The sequence below is a fragment of the Globicephala melas genome, chromosome 6, assembly GCF_963455315.2.
Source record: "Globicephala melas chromosome 6, mGloMel1.2, whole genome shotgun sequence".
Classification (NCBI taxonomy): domain Eukaryota; kingdom Metazoa; phylum Chordata; class Mammalia; order Artiodactyla; family Delphinidae; genus Globicephala; species Globicephala melas.
In genome coordinates this window covers 33899957-33922742 of record NC_083319.1, presented here as the reverse complement: position 1 = coordinate 33922742, position 22786 = coordinate 33899957, and the positions used below count along the sequence as shown (strand labels likewise).

The following is a 22786-nucleotide window of genomic DNA, read 5'->3' as shown; positions in this document are numbered from 1 at the left end:
ATAGGCCACATGATTTGGCAAGGACCCTGGGGCACATCCCTATGGCCAGGGGCACTGGCTGGGTGGGGTGACCATCACTGTTGCCCATACTTCCCCTTGTCCAGGGGCTGCAGCCTCCCCAATATGTCTAGGGCCTCACAAGCAGTCACCCCTGGGGTGTGGGAAGGCACAGAAACCCCAATTTCAGGGCAACAAAGATCATTCTAAGCCCTAGCACACGTCTCCTCTGAGGATGGGCAGCTCACTAACTACTGTCACAGCCCAGGTGGCCATTACCCAGCCAAACTACTGTGCTTGGAAGAGGCATCTCCATTTCATAAACGTATTGACTTTTCTTGGAGCAGTTCATGGATCATCTTCTGTGTAGGTTTAGCTCTAGGTCTGAAAGGCCTGGTCAGCATGGGAGTAGTGGTCATAAGGACTTGTTCTGGAAGGATAGATAACCTTGGGCAGGACATTTATCCTCTCTGAGCCTGGATTTTCCCATCTGCAATGGGATGAGGAACATATCCACAACAAACAATGACTGGGGCCTTGCATGGGCCAGGTCTAAGATAAACCCTAGGAGTTCAACTCATCTAATCTTCACCCACATGCATTTAACTCTTTTACTCCTCACAACAGCCCAATGAAGTAAGCACTATTATAACCTCCACTGCACAGTGAGAACTTTGATTTGGAAAGGATAGGTAACCAAAGCCACAGAACGAGTAAATGGTGGGGCTGAGCAATAGACTTGGATGTCTAATCCATGGTCTGAGAACTTAACCATTAGATACCACTTCACAGGTTTGTCCAGACATCTTGTTGAGAGTGTAAAGCACCTAGCACAGTGTCCTTCCTCGAGTATGACCTGGGCTCATGGCAGACCCAAGAGCAAGCACCAAGACCCGCCAGGGAAAGGGGGTGCAGGAGACAAGGGCAACCCTGGTCTTTCCGGGGCTGTCAGCAGCCAGGGCACTTGGAAAACCGTCTCACATTTTCTGTGGTTTATGACACATAACTGACTGATCCTCGGAAACTTCCTTCCTTTCTTGGTCTCTGCAGGCTCTTGGTTCTGCTTCTGTTGTTGGGTGGCCATCATTAGGCACGAACCTGGCTTAATCTTGGTGAGAACACCCTGGACACACACTGGCTGGGTGGCTGGCCTTCTCAGATCCCCTGTCCCCACAGCAGGCTCCCCATGTAACCAGTGCCCTCCAGCTCCTCCCATGGGAAGATCCCCTGCAGGGCGCCGTCCTTGTCCTCTCACCCTGGGGGGCTCAACCAGGTCCCATACCCGCCAAGTTTCTCTCTCTGGCTCAGATCTCTCTCCTGAGTTCTAGGCCTTTCCATCCAAATGTCTGTGGGGTAGTTCCATCTCTAGCCAGCAGACCCTAAAGGACACTCATCATATTTTCCCTAAAACCTGCCTCTCTCCTGAGAACGGCATCACTCCCCTGCTAGTTACCCAAGCAAATTCAAACCCTGAGGCTGACAGAGAGAAATGATTCGCTTGAGTCACACGAGGCGGGGGCTCTAATATAAGTTCAGGGAGCAATCTATTCTGCTTTCTAAGAGGTCCCAGTTTGTCTGAAGTCCACACAGAAAATAACCACCCAAACAGGATCAGCGTTAGGTACAGTCTGAATTCCCAAAAGCTTCCATCCCTTCAATTAGAACAACAATAGTAGCAGCAGAATAATATTTAAGTGCTTACTGATCCCCAAGCACAGTTCTAAAGCAGTTTACATGTATTAACCCATTTATAACCCCCCTGCCCCACCCCAAACACACACACATTAATCTTGTAAGGCAAATACTGTTGTATTTACATGTACGAATAATTTAAGTGAAGCAGAGAGAAATCAAACAACTTGCCAAGGGCAGAAGAGCCCATGACTGGTGGAGCCAGGATACAAATGCAAGCAGTTTGGCCCCAAAGCTCAGGCCATAGTGCTATCTTCTTATGAACTATTTAAAACAAAGCCTGCCGGTGGGAAATATAAATTGTATATATCACACATTATGAGATGAAAAAGAAGCTAAGATGTAATCGACATATAGTAAATTACACATGTGAAAAGTGAATAATTTGATGCATTTGACATATGTAGACATTTGTGAAGCCACCACTCCATTACATTGAATATGATCTCAATTATGCATATATGTATATAGAAAATGTGAGGAAAGTGATGCTAAGAACGCTTGTCTGGGTGAAAGGACTATGGGTAATTTTAAATTTATACCTTTCTAGATGTTTCTAACTTCCTACAAAGAATGTGTACTACTTTAAAAATCAGAACAAATGTAGTATTTTAAAGTGATGATGTAATGAATTGAAAATAAAGCCCCTAACCCCCAACCCAAGTCCACCTCCCTGCAGAGGAGTCACACCGGATCACTGTAAGCTCCAAAGAAGGTGCTGCCTGCAGCCTGGCAGGCCTCTCAGCTCCATCGCACTTACTGTATTTCAGTTCCCAGGTGCTTGAGGGAGATATTCTGAAGGGCCAAGGGCATAGCAGGGACGGGCTGCAAGGCAGCTGCCATGCCCACAAGGCCAGTGGGCGTTTTCACGGGACACAGGAACTCCTCTAGCTCCGCCTCCTCTTGCTCTGGGGAACAAAGAAAAGGAAAATCATTCACGCTGGGGCTGGGATCCGGTCACTGCACTTAGAAAGACTAGACAAGGTGGAGACTGGAGAGGTGGGGCAGCCGTCTCCAGAAAGCTAATCCAGGGCCTGCCAGCTTGCTCAGGGCTCCAGGAATGTCTTTCTGGGGAAGGTTTCACAGGGGCCCTGGGTCCAGGAGGGTGAAGGCTTGCTGCGAGAAGGGCTTCAGAAGAGAAGCCTACACCACAGCTTCCTGTGTCTCCCTGCAGCATCCTCAGGAGACTGGCGCCTGGTCATTGTGGCGCAACCATGCCCACAGCAGGGGCTGGCCCAGAAGAGGCCCGCTGAGTGTGCTGAACCAAAGCCATTCTTCTGATAACCTGGTTCTTCTGATTTCCGGACACTCAGGAATTCTGTCTTTGGGAGGGTTTCTTGTTGCTTCTAGACTGAGGCGGATCCGGCAACCGTGTCAGCTCAGGCTGCAGTTTCCCGCACAGCCAGGGCTGTTGGCTCTCCCGCAGATGGGAGCGGAGGGTGAGTAGAAGTGCAGAAGCAAAAGCAAACAAACCCTTCCCCAAAGAAAGTCCTTACAGGCATAAAACACCCAGAGGGTTCTCTGGGAAAATTACAGATGAGTATCATAAACCATAAAAAGGAGCATTTACTATGACAGTAACAGTGTGCAGGTACACATATAATAATCATATTATTAGGACAGTTCTCACACACTGAACACTCACTATGTACCCGGCATTTTGCTCAGGGCTTTACATTCCTTTCCTCATTAATGATAAAATTCAATGTATTCGCTCACACATTCACTCAACAAATATCCAATGTGCATGGCAGGGTACCAGATACTTGGGACACAGGTGACAAAGACATGGCCTCCACCCTTGAGGGCTAGGGGGCAGAGACTGACAAGGACGCTGTGATTAGAACACAATGTAACCATCTGCAAAAAGTGTTGAGGGCTCACAGACAGTTTAGCAGGCAAAGTCCCGGAAGGCTTCCAAGAGGAGACTGGCAAAAGGAGGAGGTGGCAGTGGAGCTTGGCCATAGAGAGTAAGCAGGAATTCACCAGGCAGAGAAGAGGGGGCAGGGATGCCTCTGGTGCTGCTGAAGTGCACAGCAAGAGGCGGGCACTGGGGGAGCAGGCAGAGGTGAGATGAGGAAGGATGAGGCCTGAGTCTGGTGCTAAAAAGCTGGGACTGGGCCTGGGACATGGAGGGCGGCCACGGAAGCGGGGTGGGGCTCAGGCGCTCATTTGAGAAAGCTGGCTCGGGTTACAGTGAAGAGGTTGGGTCTGAGGTGGCAGGCTGGGACATGGGGACACTGGAGAGGAGACTGCTGTGGTTTTCTAGCTAAGAGTTGAGGCCTGACCCAAGGCAATAGCAGCGAGGGCCTAGATCTGACATGTAGGCCAGAGGGTAGACATGGCCAGCCCAGGTGACTGGACTGGCTATCTGAGATCCAGGAAGGGGCAACCAGGTAAATGAAGCCCATTTACTCAGGGAAGGAAAAGTGGGGAGAAGGGTAAGGGCAGATGAGCTCAGTCTGTAAAGCGTCCGGGTACCAGGGTCTAGGAGGTGTCCGGCCACAGGTCCTGCCCTCGCCCATTGGGCTTCCCTGTCAACTGAGGGTGAGGCATGTTAGACACACTGCAGCTCGGTGGGTGGTCTGTCTCAACTGTGAAACCTGCTGGTCACAGTGCTGGCTGCAGCATGGGGGTAGGGGGGTATGAGCTCCCGGTCTCCTCCATGCTGGGATGTTTTAGTATTTGGGATCACGTGGGCCACCTGGCGGGGGTGAAGCTTCTGCCCACGGCAACACTGGGGATAAGATCACGGATCTACTCAACTCACAGCACAAAAGCATTTATGTAAGAAGCAACAACAACAACTGCATTCTCTCATTAACCTTCCTCACAGCAACTCTGTGGAAGTTTCATTTCTTGAGATCTTTCCGTAATTGTCATCATCATAATAGTAACTGACATCTACTGAGCTCTGACAATGTGCAGGCATTGTTCCAACCCTTTAAGGTGTAAGGATTCATTTAATCCTCATAATAACCCTAAGGAGTAGGTATTCTTTATTAACCTCATTTTACAGGGAAGGAAACTGAAGCTCAGAAAGGTTAAGCAACTTGCCTAAGACTGCACAGGATTAGGATCTGAGCCCAGCCAGCCTGGCCTCAGAGCCCATATTCTTGCCCTTGATGCTATACTGTTGCCCTAGCTCATCCTGAGTCACATCCCTGGCTCTCCGCTTCTTTAGCAGAGGGGTCCTCCCACTCACTCCCAAAAGGAGGGTAAAGGCTTGGTCACCAAGAGCCCTGGGTGTGTGGGCAGGAGGCAAGCCCATTGGGTACCTAGCTCGAGGCGCAGGGCGGGCCCATTCCCAGCCAGGGCAGCGTCAGGGACGGCGGGAGGTGCAGGCGGGCTGTTGTGGAACTCCCAGCGCTTCATCTGCAGCTGCTGCAGCCAGTATAGCATCGCTTGCTTGGTGGCGGCCTGAGAAGCACAAGCGTTAGTTGGCAAGGCCCTGTGCCCGCATGGTGGCACTGGGTGTGGGATGCAGGAAGGTCATGGGAGGCTTGGCAACTCTCTCCTTCCCAGAAAAAAAAAAATTGTCACTGCAGGTGACACCTCTGAAACACCACATGCTTCTTGGCAACAGAAGATAATCGGGCTCTGATCTCCCACTCAGAGGTTCCTTAACCTTTCTGGGCCTCAGTTTTCTCATCTGTCCTATGGTGATGATAACACTCATTTCATAGGGTGGTTATGAGGGTGAAATGCAGTAAGGAAAGTAAAGTATACAGCATAGTTCCTGACATGCAGTAGGTGCTCAAAATGTGCTCACTGGATAAAATATTTTGGAGGTGTTAAGAGAGAGGGAGAGAGCTTTGAAATTTTGACCTGGCTGGGGCCCTAGTAGCATCATTATCTCCCTGTGTGACGTCTCAGTGTCCTAGCTGACTTTGTGGAATAGGGAGAATCTCTCCTGTTTTGGGGATGATGTGATTGGGGACTGGAAAGCCATATGCACACAACATTGTGGCACCCTCCAGGCAGCCCATATGAGGTATGGTTGATGCTGGTCGTTAGTCTCCCAGCACTGGATGGTCCACATACCTACTCTCACATCCATTATGTTGCCGGATCCTCCACTGGGGAGGCAGGGCGGGAATGATCGGCCCCCTCCATAGATGGAGAAACTAAGGCTTTGAGGCCGTCCAGGCAGGTGGTGGCAGAGCTGGTCCCAGAACCCGGGTCTCCCACTTCTAGACCAGAGATTTGTTGTAATTTACGGCCGGGAGATTGTGACTTACATGGAGAAAGCCTAGGATCGGTTGGGCTGCAGAAGCTGGATAGGCGCTGGGAGTGGATGGTGAGCCTCACAGAGCTGCCCACAATCAAGGCCATGCGAGAACGTCAGCAGGCAACCAGGGCAAGCCCCCTTCTCAAGAGGACCACGGTGAGGTGTGCACAAGGCTGGGGGCTCCCTGAAAGAGGCCCTCGGCCTGTCATGGAGATATCATATCAGATAAAATGATGCCCACCATTCTTCTTTCTATATACTTTCCCCGAGAGACCTCAGCCCCTCTCAGGGCTTCACCATGACCTTGTGCTGACAAGCTCCAGCCCACACCCGAACAACCCATTTTATTAATTCATTGGACAGGTGTATATTGAGCATGTACTATACGTGTCAGGGACTGTGGAAGGCACTGGTGAGCCCACACACACGGCCCTCCCCTCTTGGAGTCTACTGAGGGGGACATATAACTGTATATCCTGCGGTTTCCTCATCCTGGGTTCCTTGCTGTCAGTGACTGCCCCAACCAGGCAGTCAGCCAGTTACACAAGCCACCCCTGACCCCTCCCTCACATCCTTAGCCGCCCCCATTTGTCTCCCGCCCCACTGCTACAGCTCTAGCTCGGACGTCATTCTCTCCTGACCACTTCCTGACGGACTCCCGAACCACAGCCTTGCCTTCTCCTAACTTGTTCTCTACCCAAAAGCCAGATTGACCTTTCTCAATTTTTTCAACTCACAGTGCTTCCTTGCTTAAGGCTCTGACAATTTCCCCACAGCCCATAAGACAAAGTCCAAGCTCCCTGGCCTGCCAAATGCCCTGCCCTCGGGCCTCTGCTCTTCCACTCCATCTTGTGGGCCCCTCTATACCCCAGGCTCCTGGGATTTGCCTGGACATTCCAGGCTGTACCATGTTTTCCTATGTTTACTCATGGGCTCTCTTGGCCTGGAATATCCTTCTCCCCCTTGTCTGCTTGTAGAAAACCGATTTTCTCTTTCAAGCGTCAAGGTGTGGTCGCCCCCTTCCCACCCCACCCCCACTCTGGCCCATGAGGCCCTCTCTGGATAGCCCCACCTACTTAGTGGAACAGACCCTTCCTGTCACAGCACCTTTCTGGTATAGACTTATCATACTGTCCCTACAGAACATTTTCCTGCGCATGCCAGTCTCCCTGTCCGTCTCTCACAAGACTTTAAGTGGTTTGAGCCCCAGGGGGCAGGTCTGATTTTGTGCCACACCCCAGCGCCTAGCACAGTGCCAGGCACACACACGGGTCAATGGAATAGTAAAAGGCACGTGTTAGCGACCCTGTAGACAGCATTCAATGTGTGGGAGCAGACACATGACCCATAAGCCAAGTAACCCTAAAATGCCTGCCCTCCTGGCCTGGAATTCCTAATTTGCATTATTTTTGCTGATCCCCACCCCCACCCCCCAGCCTGGTCACTAGCCTGGCCCAGACAGTAAAGTGGAACTAAAGCTGTGGGCTATATCCAGGGGGCTCAAGAAATGCCCAGTGGGCTGCAAGTAGGGGTGGAGGTGTGGGAAGACAGGGTGGGGGTCAGGGAGGTGGCAGTCTTCTGGCACACTCTCCTCTGCTGAGTGTGAATTCCAGAACTCTTAGCCCACATCTGTCTTTCCAGTTAAGTTCTAGGGCACTTCCTCTTGACATGACATGAATTTTCTGACCTTGGTTCTATCACTATGTGTGTTCATTCAACAAATAATTATTGAGGACCCACTAGATGCCAGGCTGTATTCTAGGCACTGAGATTAATTCAGCAACTTGTAGGTGCCTGTGATGTGCCAGGTGGTTACACACCCTGTTATAAATCTCACAAACTATCTAGGTACTAAGAGGTTAACTTGCCCAGAGTCACACAGCTAGTAAGTAGTTAATGTAGAATTTGAATCCAAGCCTGTCTGATTTCAAAGCACATGGCCTTTGCACTGCTTCAGGCTTTCTCAGTTAAATATGATAATAAAACAAAACCTACTGATGAGAAAACAGGTTTAGACGTGCATCAATGAACAATCTAGGTTGATCAGTGAAACCTAAGTATTTATCTCCCAATCTCTGCCAAAGTTTTCTCAGCATTCACTCCCCTTGGCCACAACATCAAGAAAAGTAATTCAGGATCCGGGCCTTCGAGAGGATGGCAAAGCTCATCTTGACTATACTTCAGCCCCAAGTAAGAAAGTTAAGGGAACAGCATTGTTAGCCACACCTAAAAGTAAAAGTTTTGACACAGTACTGAGAGGTAGAAAAGCTATGGGATTCCAAGTGTGGGCTACACCACTTTTTAGTTGTGTGACCTCGGACCAGTCACTTCATCTCTTTGTGACTCAGTTTCTTGGTCCGTAATATGGGTCCATCATCCCGGCTTTTGTTGTGGGAACCCAGTGAGGAAGTGGGTGTGAATGTGCTTTGGAAAGTACAAAACCCTGGGCATCCAGGGTTCACTGGGCTGATCAGGGTCGGTGATTATCGTAAGTTTACTGTGACCACCCACCTGCGCCCTGCTGTGCCCTGGGATCTCATCCCGGCTGAAAAGGAAAAAAACTGCTCCATTTACCTTCAAGGTAATAATCCGGCTGGGAGTCTTGATTTCGAAAGTCCCCTCCTCGGCGTCCGCCTTGCAGTCAAAGACTGCACTGGAGAGGTCGATACTGTCCAAGGGATTTGCATCCTGCGCGGTCCGCGAATAATACAGGTGGCATTTCCTCTCGTCGTAGAAGAACCAGCGGGATTTCCAGCCCCGGATGGGCCCTTTGCCGCCAAACTTACTTAAATATCCACAGATTTTCTTGGGGGCCGTCTCCAGGGGCCGGGCGCAGCCTTCCGACTCCTTGGGAGGCAACACTTCGGGGTCCCTGGCTAAGCCGGCAGGCTCTTCGGACCCCGGGACGGGGGAACTAGACTCCGCGGGTTTCTCCTCGGTGCTCTCCATCGTCGGGACTGGAGGTCTGCGGCCCCACGCCGGTCAAATCTCGGAAACTCAGGTGATACCTTCCAAGAGGGAGCTTTCCGGACAGGGGCGGAGCCAGTGGTGACCCGCCCCCAGGAGACGACGGAGGGACGCGGCTGGCTGCGGTGTGTGCGCCTCCTTGATGGAAAGCCCAGTAGGGGCTGCTGGCCACGCCCATCCGAACCTCTCTGCAGACAGGACACGCCCCCTGCCGGCTCCTCCCACCCCGCCTTCTTCCGGCTTTTCCTCCGTGCCCATCCGCCATCTTTACGGGGGTCAGCTTCGGGCGTGAGGCGGTCCTTGGGTTGAAGGCGTGGTGACCCTGAGCTAGGTTAACCGGCGAAAGAGAAGCTGGAAGAGACGCCGGTCCCCGACTACGCTGCTCTGGTAACTCGCGTAATGACGTGGATGGGTGGTCTCTTCTCGCGCCTTATGGGCCTCCCGCCTTTTTTCCCCAGGTGCTGCTCGGGTTACCGTCGGACGGCGGACCGCGCGGCCATTAGTTGAAAGGGACGCCCGGCTCGGTGACGCCACTTCCGGCGCCGCTCAAAGCGCGCGTGGATTGTGGGCGCTGCTAGGGGCTTATTATCCGCGGGGCTAATTTAGCACCCACGTGACTCAGCTTTGACCGCGGCGGCTTCACCTGCCTCGGTCCCAGCTCCCACTCGCCTTCTTCCCTGACTGCTCGCGTTACATGGGGTGCCCGGGCCCGGCTGCTGCTCTTCTGGAATCCAGTACCTGGACGGAGTTGGGCTCAGTAAATTGGGTAAATAAACAAGTATGTATCTAGGCCCTGACAAGCTCGGTCAACTTCATGTCTCATTCTACCTCTTGTCCTTAAGTTTCTCCCCTTCCCTCTTGTCTTAGGCGCATCCCTCCACTTGGGCTGTGGAGCCCATTTCCTTCCACCTCTTTAGGGGCATCACGGTTCTCCTCTAGCCCTTTCTTATCTCCTCTCCCTTTAGCTTCTCCCCCTCTGCAGTCCTTAAAATTCTCATTGTTGGGGGCAAATTATGCTCAGAGACTGAGATTGTCTTTGCCAGTAATTTATTTAACACCGGTTAACTGCAGGAATTATCATTTACAATAGTATTTCACAAGTCAATAGCATACAGGGTAATAATGTCTTTTAATAAGCTAATAAATAACATCAAACTGTAACAGGGCCACAAGGCTAAAACTTATGATTTCTAAGCGAAATGTTTCCTGTCTTCTCCCTCTGTTCCTGGAAACTAAAACTTACATTCTTGTTACTGTGCATTCATTGTTCCTGATTAACGTGGGCGGCCCTTCTTGCCGTTTTTGCTTGCTCCTCTTAACCCTAGCCCCAAGACTTTCCTTTAAATACACCTGCTTTCTCCCCAGAAGGCAGGATGGTAGTTTTCAGGACATCTGCTACCCTTCTTATCTGCTGGCAATCAATAAATTTGTCTTTCCTTTATCCTCAAAACCTTGCCCTTAAAAAAAAAAAAACCTTGTCCTTGTTATTCTCATTTGGCATCAAGACTAGGACCGAATTTTTGGTAACAAAATTGGCTGAACCAGCCAGGAGGCACGTCGGTGCCCCTGTGGTGTGCATCTTGCTCTCGACCTCCCACCTAACACTGTCGGAGCAGGGAGGGGTGCCCTTGCCTGTGGGAGTGCTGCCTCCTGGGGAGAGAGTGAGGGGCTGTCCCAGCGGCTGGAGCCCCATCTTACTCCCGTCTCTCTCCTTGAAAAGGACGTGGTCTCCTGTAGCTTGAACCTTCTTTGAGGAAGAGTTGCCACACCTTGTCCACTTGGGGAAGTGCCCCCCCCCCGCCCCTTGATTTCACACTTTTGGGGAAGGTTGTGAACCTTCCAGCCTGTTAGGAGGCATTTGTGGCGCCGTTGGTGTGGAAGTCATGGTTGAGTGGGACCAGGGAACCCAGCGAAGTCGTTCTCTTTTGTTCTCATTTGAGTTTTGAAAGGTTCCTGTTTGTTTAGTTGGCCTTCGTTTTGATACATTTTGGGTTGGTTCCTTTGTTGTTGTTCTTTAGTCATTTGTCTGCTTTTAAACATGGGAGGTGCCTTTAATGCCATCTGAAAGTCCCTTGGGAAGAAGTCTGACGGAATGGCCAACTTATAGCTATAAGCCTTTGTCTAAAAGGAAAATGGGAAATGACAGCTCTATTCCATCTTGTAGTTGTTCCCTAGGGTGTATTTTACACAACCAGGGGATTTTTAGTATGCTCCTAGAAAGAGAAAGTTAAATGATGAGAATTCATTGAAGGTCTAGATCATTTTTTAATAAGATAAAACACTGGACACAGACTGCTAGACAAGTCTGAGTTTGCCTACTTTTGTCTTCTTATGAGAGAAAAACTGAAGATGTTTGGGTTTATTAGATACACATCTTTTACCACATCGAAGAAAAATTATGCTGTGAAAAAAATGTATATTTTTAGAGGTTATGGAATATGTTCTTAAGTTTGCCAGTCAGGAAATACTGGTATGACAAACAGTTCATAATTGCTTGCTTCTTGGTTTTCATTTTAAGGATTAAAAATTGTAATATATGTGCAATTAAAAACTACTAGAAATAAAAAGGGAAACATTTCAGTATGTAAATAAAGTAGGATACATGTTGTCGGTAAGAGAAGGTGAGAAGAATGGAGATATTTTCGTTAAGGGAAAAGAGTAATTTTGTCCTGAAGCTAGTTATTTCTAAATGAGGGGGAAAGAGAGGAGGACAAACTTATACGGATATAGGAAGTGACGGAACGGTTGTGGGAAAGGAACCTTGAGAAGAGTTTTATGCATGTTCAAAACTGGCTAAGATTAGATTGCATTTAAATAAGTAGATGAATTTGTTATTAAAAGTGAGCTGGTACAAGGCTGGATTTTGGTTTACTCTCTCTCTGTCAAGAGAATAGTTTTTCCTGGAATATTGAGCTGCTTTTGATAACAAACTGTAAGTTTCTTCACTTTTTTTTTTTTTTCTTTTGCGGCACGCGGGCCTCTCACTGTTGTGGCCTCTCTCGTTATGGAGCACAGGCTCTGGACGCGCAGGCTCAGCAGCCATGGCTCATGGACCCAGCTGCTCCGCGGCATGTGGGACCTTCCCGGACCAGGGCATGAACCCGTGTCCCCTGCATAGGCAGGTGGACTCTCAACCACTGCGCCACCAGGGAAGCCCAATACATCTTTTGTTACCCGAACGTTATTGACCGGAGACTTACCAATATGTTTTTAGGGAGTGATACAGTTAACATCACTGTATGAAGTTGTTAAAGCTTAAAATTGATCAAGGGTTGGGACTTCCCTGGTTGCGCAGTGGCTAAGAATCTGCCAGCCAACGCAGGGGACACAGGTTTGAGCCCTGGTCCAGGAAGATCCCACATGCTGCGGAACAACTAAGCCTGTGCGCCACAACTACTGAGCCTACGCTCTAGAGCCTGCGAGCCACGATTACTGAGCCCACTGTGCCACAGCTCCTGAGCCTGCTCACCACAAATACTGAAGCCCGTGCGCCTAGAGCCTGTGCTCCACAACAAGAGAAGCTACCGCAGTGAGACGCCTGTGCACTGCAACAAAGAGTAGCTCCCACTTGCTGCAATTAGAGAAAGCCCGTGCGCAGCAACGAAGACCCAACACAGCCAAATAAATAAATTAAATTAATTAATTAATTAATTTTAAAAAATTGATCAAGGGTTCATTATACAACTTAAGATTGTTGTTATCGTTCACATTTTGCTCCATTAGGTTTTTGTTCCAACCTTGTGTATATTATAAACGCAAGCTTATTACTGTAAAATTTTCAAAACTTTTCATCACGAGATTTTGGGTGAAGAAGAATTTTTTGATGAGTTTTATGCAGATATTTTCTCTGATTGTCTGAGCGACATATATACTAGTGTCCCGGAAAGTGATAGTTCTTCAGAATATAGTTCTGATTCAGACGATGTGAATGTTAGACCAACAAAAAGACAAGAAAACCTTACTGATTGATTCTGGTACAGAAAGTGAAAATGAAACAGTGGTGGAGAATGCTCCTTTGCTTCTACAGAAGAGTGGATTGAAGGCAGCATTTGGCAGAAATTAGACGACTTTACAGGTGTGTCAGGTGTAACTATTGAATGCAATAACCCACAAAGTGTTAGTGAAATAACAGCATTAATTTTTGGTAACGACTTTTGTGAGTTGATCACTTCTCAAACAAACATGTATCATCAACAGAACGAAAAATCATATAAAAATTATGATAAGGCTTTAAAATGGAGTGATGTAATCAGTAGTAACATGAAGTTTCTTGGATTAATAATTTTGATGGCACAAATAAGAAAGTCACACTGGGTGCCCCTGTGGGCGGGCCGGACTTGGTGCTCGCACCCCCTTGGCTGCAGCCCGGCACCCGCTCCGCCTTCCACTTCTGATGCGTGGTCGGTCGAGCTGGTGTATGTGCCACAATAACGTGTCGGCCCCGCTGCCCGCCATTGTGCCCGCCGTCCGGAAGGCCACTGCCGCGGTGATTTTCCTTCATGGATTGAGAGACACAGGGCATGGGTGGGCAGAAGACTTGGCAGGTATCAGAAGCGCCCACATCAAATACATCTGCCCGCACGCGCTGTTTATGCCTGTGACATTAAATATGAACGTGGCCATGCCTTCTTGGTTTGACATTATTGGTCTTTCACCAGATTCACACGAAGATGAAACTGGAATTAAACAGGCAGCAGAAAGTGTAAAAGCTTTGATAGGGCAAGAGGTGAAGAATGGCATTCCTTCTAACAGAATTATTTTGGGAGGATTTTCTCAGGGAGGAGCTTTATCTCTGTACACGGCACTGACCACACAGCAGACGCTGGCCAGCGTCACCGCCCTCAGCTGCTGGCTGCCCCTGCGGGCTTCCTTTCCACGGGGTCCTATCAGTGGCGTGAATAGAGACATTTCTATTCTTCAGTGCCATGGAGATTTGGATCCTTTAGTTTCCCTAATGTTTGGTTCTCTTACTGCTGAAAGGCTAAAAACATTGGTAAATCCAGCCAGTGTAACCTTCAAAACCTATGGAGGCATGATACACAGTTCATGTCAACAGGAAATGATGGATATCAAGCAGTTCATTGATGAACTCCTAACTCCTATTGATTGATGTCACTAAGAGGCTTTGTGGAGAAGTACACACCAGCATCATCATTGTAGAGTATAAACTTTTTCCTTTGTCCGGTCTTGAAACCTCTAATATTTGCAGTGTTAAAATGTTTTGCAAATACACACCAATGACACAGACTAAAATCTCCTCATGGAAAATTTATGATCTTTTAAGTTTCTATGTATGTATTTGTGTAACATGATCCAGAATATATTAGTATTAAAATAGGTGAAGCAGCTAGCTTCTTTCTCCCAAATGTAATTCAGCAAAGTAATAAAATACTGCAACCAGATTTTTTATTATGTCCCTTGAAAATTATTAGTATGCTTAATGAAAACTTGTTCAGGTATAAATGAGCAGTTAAGACATAAACAGTTTATGCATGCTGTGACTTAGACTCTGGACTTATTCCCAGATTACTTAGTCACCATGCAGTATCTGTATATATATATTTTAAATTAATTTATTTAATTTTGGCTGCATTGGGTCTTCGTTGCTGCACGCGGGCTTTCTCTAGTTGCGGTGAGCGGGGGCTACTCTTTGTTGTGGCGCGCGGGCTTCTCGTTGAGGTGGCTTCTCTTGTTGTGGAGCTTGGGCTCTAGGCGTGTGAATTTCAGTAGCTGTGATGTGAGGGCTCAGTAGTTGTGACTCGCGGGCTCTAGAATGCAGGCTTAGAAGTTGTGATGCACGGGCTTAGTTGCTCCATGGCATGTGGGATCTTCCCGGACCAGGGCTTGAACCCGTGTCCCCTGCATTGGCAGGCAGATTCTTAACCACTGCGCCACCAGGGAAGTCCGTATATTTTTATATATGTGTTCACACGTACTTAATGATTATAATACATAATAAGAATAAGGTGTTATTACATTATTCCTAATAATAGGGATAATGCTTCTAAGTGTCAATAAAGAGTAATATTGCTGTCTTCAATTAATGGCCCTTTTATTTTGGGGACCACGTTTTTCTTTCCTGAATATAATTTCTATTTAATATTCTTTTTTCCTCTCTAGAAAAGAAATGTGTTCTTTCTTCTTTTTTATCCTTCATAATGGACCAAATATTGCCTACTTGCCATAGACATCTGCTGTCAGTACGTGCTGTAATTTGACATTCTGAATCACAGACGTGACGGCATTGAAAACGTACTTATACTTGTAAAAAGAAACCAGACATCCCTTCAAAGTTTCTACACTACTTCTTAAACTGGACCTTTGTCTGCTGTTTAGGCCGGCAGAGTTACTTGAATCTTCAGTCCAGGTAACGAGAATAATTCTGTGGTTGTATTTTTCTGTAATTAACTGAAAGAATAATTAAGTCATATTCTAGTATGTTCTGAAATATTTACTGATCTTACAAATTGTAATTTCTAAGATGATTTGCTCTAAGATGATTCTCCTCGTAGCATAGTTTTAGTTTACTTATTTTGCACATATGTTTGAAACCGACTGCTGTAGGAAATGAACAGTCCATTCAAAAAATTTCCTTTACTTTTTTCTGCCAATGGACTTATTTGAAATTTTCACTATAGTCAGAGTTTCTGTGCAAACATAAAAGTAGCAATTATTTGATTTTAAATAGATTTTTCAGATTATTGGTTAACATTATTTGAAAGCAAGTTTATGGGTAATAAAAGTTAGTCAGAACTCAATACATATGGTGTAGTTACCACCCAGTTTAATATGTAGCAAAAACGTACACTTGCTATTTCTGAACTGTTAATTTTTCTGCCGTATTCCAACTGACTAGAACACCGTTAGGAATGCATCTTTATAAATGGGTACTACCTGATGATGGAAATGATTTCATATGGATGGTATAGGATGTTAATAATGAAGCCGTATGTTTATGTCTGAATTTACAGTGTTCTTCTTTGTTTGTTTGTTTTTGCGGTACGCGGGCCTCTCACTGTTGTGGCCTCTCCCGTTGCGGAGCACAGGCTCCGGACGCGCAGGCTCAGCGGCCAAGGCTCACGGGCCCAGCCGCTCTGCGGCATGTGGGATCCTCCTGGACTGGGGCAAGAACCCGTGTCCCCTGCATCAGCAGGCGGACTCTCAACCACTGTGCCACCAGGGAAGCCCTGGATTTACAGTTTTAAACAATCATTTACTAAGTCATTTTGCTTTTATTTTGAAGAATATAAACTGTTGTTTCACTTACACAAATCAGCAAGATCTAATTTATGGCAAGAAATACTCCATTGACATGTTGTGCTGTAACGTGGGAAAATGTAAATCTTTTTCACGGTTTCTATCAAAGTGAAATAAAATTTAATTCTGAAAAAAAAAAGAAAGAAAGTCAGTCACACTGGGAAGAACATTGGTCGACCGATCTCTTACTTGAAACACCTATCTTTCCAAAGATTATGACGAGAAGAAGGTTTGAACAAATAATGACATTTCTTCACTTTAACGATAACTCAGAAACTCCACTTCCTGCAGACAGAATTTCAAAGTTAAACCTCTTTTGGATTATTTTCTGCCAAAATTTCAATTGTTCTATGTGCCCAAACAAGAGCTATCACTTGATGAGGCAATGATAAGGTGGAGAGGACAACTCAGATTCAAAACCTGTAATCCTGGAAAACTTACAAAATATAGAATTTTGGTCAGGATGGTTAGCGAAAGTGAAATTGGATATATATGCAGCCTTGAGATTTACATGGGTGAAGGAAAGAAACTGCAAGAAACAATATTGTTGGTCCTACAACCTTATCTTGGTTCATGGCACCATATTTACCAAGACAGTTATTACAACAGTGTGCTCACATCTGAAATAAGAGAGAATCGTGGTCTACTAAACCAGTTAAAGGAGAAATCTAAAAATCTACAGCGGGGAGAAATGACATTCTTCCGGAAGGGAAAGTGATTCTTCTTATATGGAAAGACAAGAGGCTAGTCCTCATGGTGACAACTATTGAAGACACCTCCATAGCATCTACAGGAAAGGAATGCAGGAGGACTGGCCATCAGATAACTAAGCCCACTTGTATATAAGAGTATAATAAATATATGAAAGTTGATCGATCCAATCACTATCTGGCAAACTTCAGTATCCTCTGGAAAACTCGAAAATGGTTTAAGAAAGTGGGTTTCTATTTGAGTAATTGCGGTTTATTCAATGCGTTTAAAATTTATTGTAGCTTTATTGCACAGAGTAAAATGACTTACAAGCAGTTTTTGTTAGCAGTAGTTAGAGAATGGGTAACTGACCATTCTGGTGAATGTAGTGGTAGTCCTACACCTGGTCCTTCAAGCCCCCCACACAGATCCACCTTGTCGACTATCAGGTGAAATAAAAGAACATATTCTAGAGGAAATAATACCCACAGGACTAAAAAAAAAGGCTGCCGGGAATTGTAGAGTCTGCTCTTCCAGGGGAAAGCGCAATGAAACACGGTATATTTGTAATAGATGTTCTGTTCCCTTGCAGAGAGGTGCCTGCTATACTGCCTATCACACTCTAACGAAATATTAGAATGCTTTAGTAAGACGTATACAAAGTTTCAAATAAATACATTAAGTGCAAAAAAAGTTGCTGATATTTACTCAGACGCGGGTGTTTCAATATTCACTTATGTAACAAATTGCGAGCCATGGGCATTAGTTTCAGCAAAAATCCCCTGGTCAGTAATATGTTAATTTGGCTAGATTTAGTAGAAATGAGGATAAGTTAGAGAGAAAAATTATGTTTCAGTAATATACCTTTGGATATTGAAGTTTTGTATTTACTGAGGTTTTGTATTTATTCTCTACGTCCAAGATGGCTCCTTGTTACTATGTTACATTATTGTAAAGTTTAATTGAATTATTAAAATAATATTCTAAGCTTGTTTCTAAAGCAAGTTACAGTAATCTGTCTTTGGATGAAGATCAGGTGCCCTGTGACTTGCAACTAGGAGATCATGCACCTGGAAAAGACATCATTTAAAGGACTATCTCCAAATTAGACAAAAGGACCCTTATCAGGTACTCTTTAACTAGCGTATGTGCAGCAAAATCGAAAGAAATTGACTCTTTTATTTATTTATTTGGCTGCACTGGGTCTTGGTTGTGGCATGTGGGATCTTTGTTGCAGCATGCAGGATCTTTAGTGGCAGCATGTGGGATCTTTTAGTTGCGGCATGTGGGATCTTTAATTGCGACATGTGGGATCTTTTAGTTGCGGCTTGCGGAATCTTTAGTTGTGGCATGTGGGATCTTTTAGTTGCGGCATGCAAGATCTTTAGTTGCGGCACGTGACCTCTTAGTTGCAGCATGTGGAATCTAATTCCCTGACCAGGGATCAAACCCGGGCCCCCTGCATTGGTAGCATGGAGTCTTAGCCACTGGACCACCAGGGAAGTCCCTGAAGGAAATTGACTCTTCATGTTTTCCACTTAAGAAGGGCCTCTGCATTGGACTGTCTATAGAAAAGACTGCTGACCACAAATGACACCCATACCAGGATGAGAAGAAGATAACAGTAGTGGTAGGCAGCTGACCCAAAAATCTGGACAAGGCCTGTAAGAACCATCCAACTAATTTATTTATTATTATTTTAAAAATATTTGTTTATTTATTTATTTTTGGCTGCTTTGGGTCTTAGTGTGGCATGCGGGATCTTTTTGTTGTGGTGCGTGGGCTCTTCGTTGCGGCACGCGGGCTTCTCTCGGGTTGTGGCGTGCAGGTTTCTCTCTAGTGGCGTGCGGGTTCAGTAGTTGCAGCGTGTGGGCTTAGTTGCCCCACAGCAGGTGGGATATTAGTTCCTCGACCAGGGATCGAACCCTCATCCCCTGCATTGGAAGGCAGATTCTTAACCACTGGACCACCATGGAAGTCCCCATCCAACTAATTTAATTGAACTGTTTACCAAATGTTCGTCTTCCTATCAAAATGCAAAGTTATTGTTTTACTTCTAACCATACTTTTAACTCCAATGTTCAGGATGGAAAGAAAATTCTTTAGTGAAGTTATCGTCAAGAGTATAACTATTCATGACGTGTCACTGCTTGCTTTGAGTATACTGCTAAAAACACATGTACAATGTTCGAATGACAATTTGGTATAACTGATAAAGTGTAGAGCCTATAAAATGTTTCTTTGTTAGCATACATCTGAGCTTGTTCACTATGTTTGATTAGTTTTCCTCCAATGTGGATAATTAGGCATACACACACACACACACACACACACACACACACACACACACACACACACACACACACACACACACACACACAAAGAGTACGCCTAGCACTGAGGGGCATGGTGGACCTAGGGCTGGCAGCAACCACCCTGGCATCAAGTGACAAATATTTTGATCATCAGTGCTTTCTATCGAAAGATTTGCAAACAAAAAGGGGAAATTATAGAATAAATGTTCACATATTGAGGTATGGCGAAGTTATTCTGGCTTTTACATGATTTAACTTAGACTAGAACAGCCTGTTTGTGACCTGTCAGAGATATGCATTGTACATCTGCTTTAACCAGTAAGAAAAAATACATTTAAAAATCAAAGTAGAGTAACTGGTTCAGGCGTCCAAAGTAGAGCTGGATGGCCATTCTGAATGTGGTTTCAGACACATTTCTGTACTACTGAGAACCTGATTGCCAACTGCAACCTTAGGGCCTCAAGGTGCTATTACAAGAAGAGGTGATGTCAAGCCAGAAAGAAAAAAAGAAAAAGCCTCTCTGCATATCTTGCAGGATTCTAGAGCATCTTTTGGGACAAGAGAATTCTTTAAAGTGAAAGTCCAGAACCTTCTCTCCTCTAATCCTCCTCAATTTTAACATTGCCCCTGTTCAGCAGGAAGTAGCCAGATGACTTCGTTGCCCTCACTCCCGTAGATATGGAAGGTTATAACTGACAGGGCCACAAGGCTAAAACTGTTTGATGCATGATTTCATTTTTTTTAAAATTTATTTTTATTTTATTTTTGGTTGCATTGGGTCTTTGTTGCTGCACGCAGGCTTTCTCTAGTTGCGACAAGCAGGGGCTCTAGGCGTGTGGGCTTCAGTAGTTGTGGCACACAGCCTCAATAGTTGTGGCTCGTAGGCTCTAGAGCACAGGCTCAGTAGTTGTGGCGCATGGGCCTAGTTGCTCCGTGGCATGTGGGATCCTCCCGGACCCGGGCTCGAGCCTGTGTCCGCTGCATTGGCAGGCAGATTCCCAGCCACTGCAGCACCAGAGAAGTCCCTGATGCATGATTTCTAAGTGAAACTGTTTTTCCTGTCTTCTCCCTCCGTTACTGGGAACTAAAACTTACATTCTTTGTTACTGATTAATGTGGGCAGGCATTCTTGTTGTTTTTGTTTGTTCCTCTTAACCCCAGCCCCAAGATTTTCCTTTAAATATGCCTGCTTTCTCCCCAGAAGGCAGGACAGCAGTTTTCAAGATGTTAGTCTGCTACCCTCCTCATTTGCTGGTATATCAATAAATTTCTCTTTTCTTTATCCTCAAAACCTTGCCCTTGTTATTTTTATTCAACGTTGGGGACAAGGACTGAATTTTCGATAACAAAATCAATGATATATTAATTTATACTGTTGTTCCAGACAAAGGGGCAATGAAAGCAATAAAGTCCAAATTTAGTTCACGTATACCCTTCTATGAGTTGTTTCCCGGTAGATTCATTCCTTCCAACTAAAAGTCGGATATCAGCTGCTGGCTTAGGTCCCAGTACCAGTGTTGGCAAAGGTTGCTTCAGAGGTTATTACTCCAGGGACCCTCACATGGCTTGCGCCACTGCCTGTGAGGACTAGTATTGCCAGGGCAGGAACGGATATCTCTTCTCTTCCTGAGACTGCAGCACAGTTTAGCACCACTGCTGACCAAGAGTTAGCCTGGCTAGGGTTAGGAGCAAGTGTCTCAAGCTTCGTGGGACTATTTGGATCAGCAAAGAGTAGCCTTGCCCAGATGGAACACCCTAGACTTGCTGATCAAACCTCTTGGTTTTTATCATTTAAAAGTCCGTCATGTGATGGATACCACTGCCATTACCTTGGTATCAATGATGTAATGCTCCTGTCCACTCCAGGTGCAAAAGCTCTGTCAGAAAGTCCTAATATCCAACTTCAAAACAATTTCATCAAAAAGAAGTTATTCACAGCAAGTTCAAACCACAGCCAACTTGTATAAAACAAGCTTTCCAAACATGGATTTGAAATCATAACAAGTTGATACATGACACTGGTCCACTCTCAGTGATAGCAATGAGAGGCAGTGGATAAAGGCGAGGGCTGTGCAGTCCATTTCCAGCACTGCAATCTTGAGTGATTTACACAACCAAGGTCTCAGTCTTCTCATCTATAAATATGGAACTAAGGAGAACATCTGTCTCTGCAGGCAGATTTAGGTGAAGTTAATGAAGCTTAAGCTCACCTGCAGGGGCTGCTCAATTTGTTATATTTATTTTCTTATTCTGAATAAGCATCCATCTTCATGTCTAACTTTGTGTTCATAATTGTGTTTTTTTCTAAGGAAGCCTTCAATACTATATAAATTCCAATCTCCATAGAACCTGAATACACTTCTATCAATATCCCCAGAGTTATTTTGGTAATTAAATAAAGTAATTTGTGTGAAGCTGTAAGCACAGAGTGTGGGGCACAGTAAATGCTCAGTAAACATTAACTATAATTAAAACAATAAAGTAGATCTCGAGGCAAAAGGCAGTAAACCACAAAGAGGATAGAAGATTATATAGTAGAATTCACACCATTGAAAACTTGGAAATACTGTAATTGCAATTGGAGATTTTAACACACCACTTTTAGCCTTTGTGAGATTTGCTAGAAAACAGCCACAGAAAACAAAGATACAGAGATCAGAATGCTATGATAAGGTAGGGTCAATTAAATAGGGATTACTTAGTCTTTTTACATTATGTTCCATGTCAAAAAGACATTTTTGGTTTCCAAAAAGATTTTGTGCCAGGAAGTACCTTGTCATTAATATTTGAAAATAATAAAAAAGTTAATAACCAAACAATCTAACCCTTAGAAATACAAACAATAAATTTTCTAAATAACTATTGGGTAAAAGGGGAAATAAAAGCTGCCATTATAAACTATTTGGTGCAGGAGGCTGGAAGACAATAAAAGCTGTACATATCAAAATTCAGCCTGAGTGCTTAGTCACTGGTGTCATATGGACTCCAGTATTAGAATTCTAGCACCAATGATTAACTGTGTGACCTTGGGACACAGACTAGAACACAGTCATTCTTGTGGGTAAGGAGTTGGAAGGGGTATTGCAGGTTTTTCAACATTTTCACCCTGTTACAGGTTGAATTGTATCTCCCCTAAATTCATATGTTGAAGTCCCAACCCCCAGTATCTCAGAACGTGACTGTATTTGGAGATAGGGCCTTTAAAGAGGTAATTAAGGTGAAATGAGTGCTCGCTTCAGCAGCACATATACTAAAATTGGAATGATACAGAGAAGATTAGCACGGCCCCTGCGCAAGGATGACATGCAAATTCGTGAAGCGTTCCATATTTTTTTATAATCCAATAAAGATGTTAAAAGAAAAAGGTGAAATGAGGTCATAAAGTGGGCCCTACTCCAATTTGACTTGTGTCTTTATAAGAAGAGGAGATTAGGACACACACACACACACACAGGGAAGACCATCTGAAGACACAGGGAAGACAGCCATCTACAAACCAAGGAGAGTGGCCTCAAAAGAAACCAGCCCTGTTGACACCTTGATCTTGGATTTCTAACCTCCAGAATTGTGAGAAAATTGATTTCTGTTGTTAAGGCGCTGTGTTTTGTTAGGGCAACCCTAGCAAACTAATACACTC

The 22786-nt window shown here is 45.5% G+C and overlaps 1 protein-coding gene, 1 non-coding gene and 1 pseudogene across 3 annotated transcripts in view; 2 read left to right on the top strand and 1 right to left on the bottom strand.

Moving 5' to 3' along the window:
* The window catches only part of TBC1D2 (TBC1 domain family member 2), a 41622-nt gene extending 32605 nt beyond the window's left edge, over positions 1 to 9017 (bottom strand). Inside the window, exons 1-3 of one of the 2 annotated variants that reach the window (XM_030829814.2) lie at positions 8495 to 9017; positions 4968 to 5109; positions 2450 to 2597 (exon numbers count right to left, since the gene is read on the bottom strand). In XM_030829814.2, coding sequence (XP_030685674.1) covers positions 2450 to 2597; positions 4968 to 5109; positions 8495 to 8869 — 665 coding nt within the window. In that variant the 5' untranslated portion in view covers positions 8870 to 9017. The remainder of the gene's footprint in view (positions 1 to 2449; positions 2598 to 4967; positions 5110 to 8494) is intronic. The other variant, XM_030829816.2, reaches the window with a different exon arrangement.
* A 3882-nt stretch (positions 9018 to 12899) lies between these two features.
* LOC115838679 (acyl-protein thioesterase 1 pseudogene) lies at positions 12900 to 14994 on the top strand (annotated as a pseudogene).
* Positions 14995 to 22375: 7381 nt separating this feature from the next.
* On the top strand, positions 22376 to 22482 carry LOC115838713 (U6 spliceosomal RNA). The gene has a single exon (XR_004033731.1). It is a non-coding gene; the product is annotated as a U6 spliceosomal RNA (small nuclear RNA).
* The last annotated feature ends 304 nt before the right edge of the window (positions 22483 to 22786 follow it).